Here is a 2,532-nt window from a genome sequence, read left to right as displayed (position 1 = left end):
GGTACATAGCCGATCATTAGAGATAGGTTGATCATATTTAAGATCGAAGAATTAATTAATGGCAGGACTTCTTTGAGTAGTTTTGTAGGAATGGGGTCTAAAAGACACGTTGATGGTTTGGAAGACTGTAACAGACAAACGTTCCCCTTGTGGTCTGAGGAGGAAGCACACACTGTATCCTGCCAGGTAACATCAACTGAAGCGTGGACAAACGTATATTACAAGTAAAGGATGGCATTAAGAGCTGTCAGTCAACAGCAACCATACTGCTGTTCAAATGAGTCCCTGTAGATTCCTGTAGGAAGGCGTCTGTGGTGCTTGTGATCTCCTGCCTGGACTAATGCAGCTCTACCCTGCTACACGCCACTGTCCTGGTTCTGACGTTTAAAGAAAGAAGTCAAAGAAGTTACAAACCTGCATGAGACGTGGCTGTCCTCCAGCACTGAGAGGCCTGCAAGGGATGGTGGTCTTCTCCGTCACTCTCAGCCACTTTTCTCTCACTGACCCACCCCCGTCCATGATGCTGTCCTCGGATTCACTCTCCTGATCCTTGCTGGTGGGATTTTCCTCCTCTGGGATATGAACTAGCTGAGAGGATCCAGGTCGGGACTGGATAGATACTCTGGCCCCACCAGTCACTGCAGTGCTCCCATTATGGGACAGATGATTATGATTGGCCATAGGAACAGAGCTAGCTGCTAGTTTCATGTACTGAACTGGGATGTGCGCCCCAGCACGCAGCTCAGCTTCCTGGCCTGTGGCTATAGGCAGGTGGGTCCCACCGCGGAGCTCCACCTCCAGACCCATGGCAGACGGCTCAGAGGAGCAGCGCAGCTCCATGTTCCTCTGAGGAGACGAAGAGGAGGCTGGCCTGATACCGTCTATCACCTGCAGAGACAGCTTCCTGTTGTCGTTCTTGTTCTTCCATTGGCTGAGCAGCTGTTTGGACCGGGTTGAGTCCATCGAGGCGTGGATGGAAGCGTGACGCCGTGGAATACGACCTTCCTCCAGCGAGGAACCTCCGTGGGATCTGAAAAGAAAGATAAAGGCACTATGAGAAGAAAGAAAAGAGTGACAGCACTGAGCTCATGATCTTCTTTGCTTAATCTTCACAAATGACTAATTGATTTTGGTAAATATAATTGTTCTGTCAAATTCATAAACTGAAAGCACAAATGCCCAGTTAGCGTTCTGGTAGAGCAGCCTTCTGTTATCTTTGTGCCCATGAACATTTCCAAACATGTTATGGTGTTGTTTAAAGTCTGGACATTTCTAATATAACACAGCATCACAATTTAATTCGAAACAACCCCCCACCAAAAAAAAAATAATTCAGCACTGTATGGATACTCAGAGGACAGAAACCTGGGCACTGGCATTCATGTCGCTGTCCAGCGGCAGCCCCAGTCTCCCCAGTAGGACGATGTACTGGATGCTGAGGTTACTGGTTCCACTGTATCTGACAGAACATCCAGAGAGGAGAACAGCAGCGTGAGCCACATAACAGGGAGCATGCAGAGGCCCGTGGCCTGCATGCAGCTGTTCTTCATGTTGCACATGTGGCTCTTGTGTTTCTGTGGCGCTCTGTGACTCTTACCAGCTCTGTTTCTAGGGCTCAGTGCTTCTGCTGCGTTTTGACTGCCTTTTTGCTGTTCTGAGGTCAGTAGGAAAAAATGGCAGTCATAAAGAATCAAATGATTTTTTGTTGTGCAGCAAGCAAGTGTTGCCGTCAAAAAAGGAGCAGGGCATCAAATTGTTCTGTGACTGCTTTCAGCGAAGGCATTTTAAATGAAGTTAGCTCAGGAAGTAGATAACACACTCGTCTGAAGTGCGAGGCCACATCTTCCCGAAGATCAACCCTGCAAGCGATACTGTCGTGGTATTCTTAGTCTTCGTGTGTTTTGTATTTTGTTCTTTATTCATGCCTTGGTTCCTAGGTTCTGTTAAGATGTTCCTTATTTGGTTCCCCCCTGTGTGCCCCTCTGTGTATCTGTGAACCCTTGTTTCCCCTCCTTGTGTTTTATTCCCCAGCCCGTTATGTCCGTGCTCTCTCCTCCTGTCTGAACCTCTGTGCACTTCCTGTTTTACTTTGACAGTCTCTCGTCAGTGTACGTCATGTTGTGTTCACTCCTGCCCTGTCTCGTTACGATTATCTGTGTCAGCTGTGTTCCAGATGTGCTCCCACTTCCCTCGTTTCCCCTCTGTGCATTTATGTCTGCGTCTCCCTCGGCTCAGTGTCGCGTTCTCCCTCATGCTGTGTGTGACTCTCCCTGTGTTTCCTGGTGAGCTTTATATTTAGTTTTTCCCAGTTTAGTTTTGTATTACTCGTGATCCGTCTTTCCAGCAATAAAGCTGTGCTTCCTGAGTTTATTCCCCGCGTCCCCGTGAGTTTTGCGTTTGGGTCCTCTCCTGCCTGCCACACAGCCTAATCATGACAGACTGCACAACAAGCCTGTGTAGAAATGTAAGGAAAGTACAGATTTTTGCCTAAATATAGGGAGTAAAAGTAACGTTTGCAGAAAAATATATACT

The 2,532-nt window shown here is 47.7% G+C and overlaps 1 protein-coding gene across 1 annotated transcript in view; it reads right to left on the bottom strand.

The window, feature by feature from the left end:
* Nucleotides 1-83: 83 nt before the first annotated feature.
* The window catches only part of LOC102211666 (lipid phosphate phosphatase-related protein type 4-like), a 40,330-nt gene continuing 37,881 nt past the window's right edge, over nucleotides 84-2,532 (bottom strand). The window contains exon 5 of the mRNA XM_005754036.2: nucleotides 84-1,030. Coding sequence (XP_005754093.2) covers nucleotides 385-1,030 — 646 coding nt within the window. The 3' untranslated portion in view covers nucleotides 84-384. The remainder of the gene's footprint in view (nucleotides 1,031-2,532) is intronic.

This window comes from Pundamilia nyererei, unplaced genomic scaffold, assembly GCF_000239375.1.
Source record: "Pundamilia nyererei isolate P.nyererei 1_Seehausen unplaced genomic scaffold, PunNye1.0 scaffold00496, whole genome shotgun sequence".
Taxonomy (NCBI): domain Eukaryota; kingdom Metazoa; phylum Chordata; class Actinopteri; order Cichliformes; family Cichlidae; genus Pundamilia; species Pundamilia nyererei.
The sequence above is the reverse complement of the archived record's forward strand: the minus strand, read 5'-3'. Positions and strand labels throughout refer to the sequence as shown.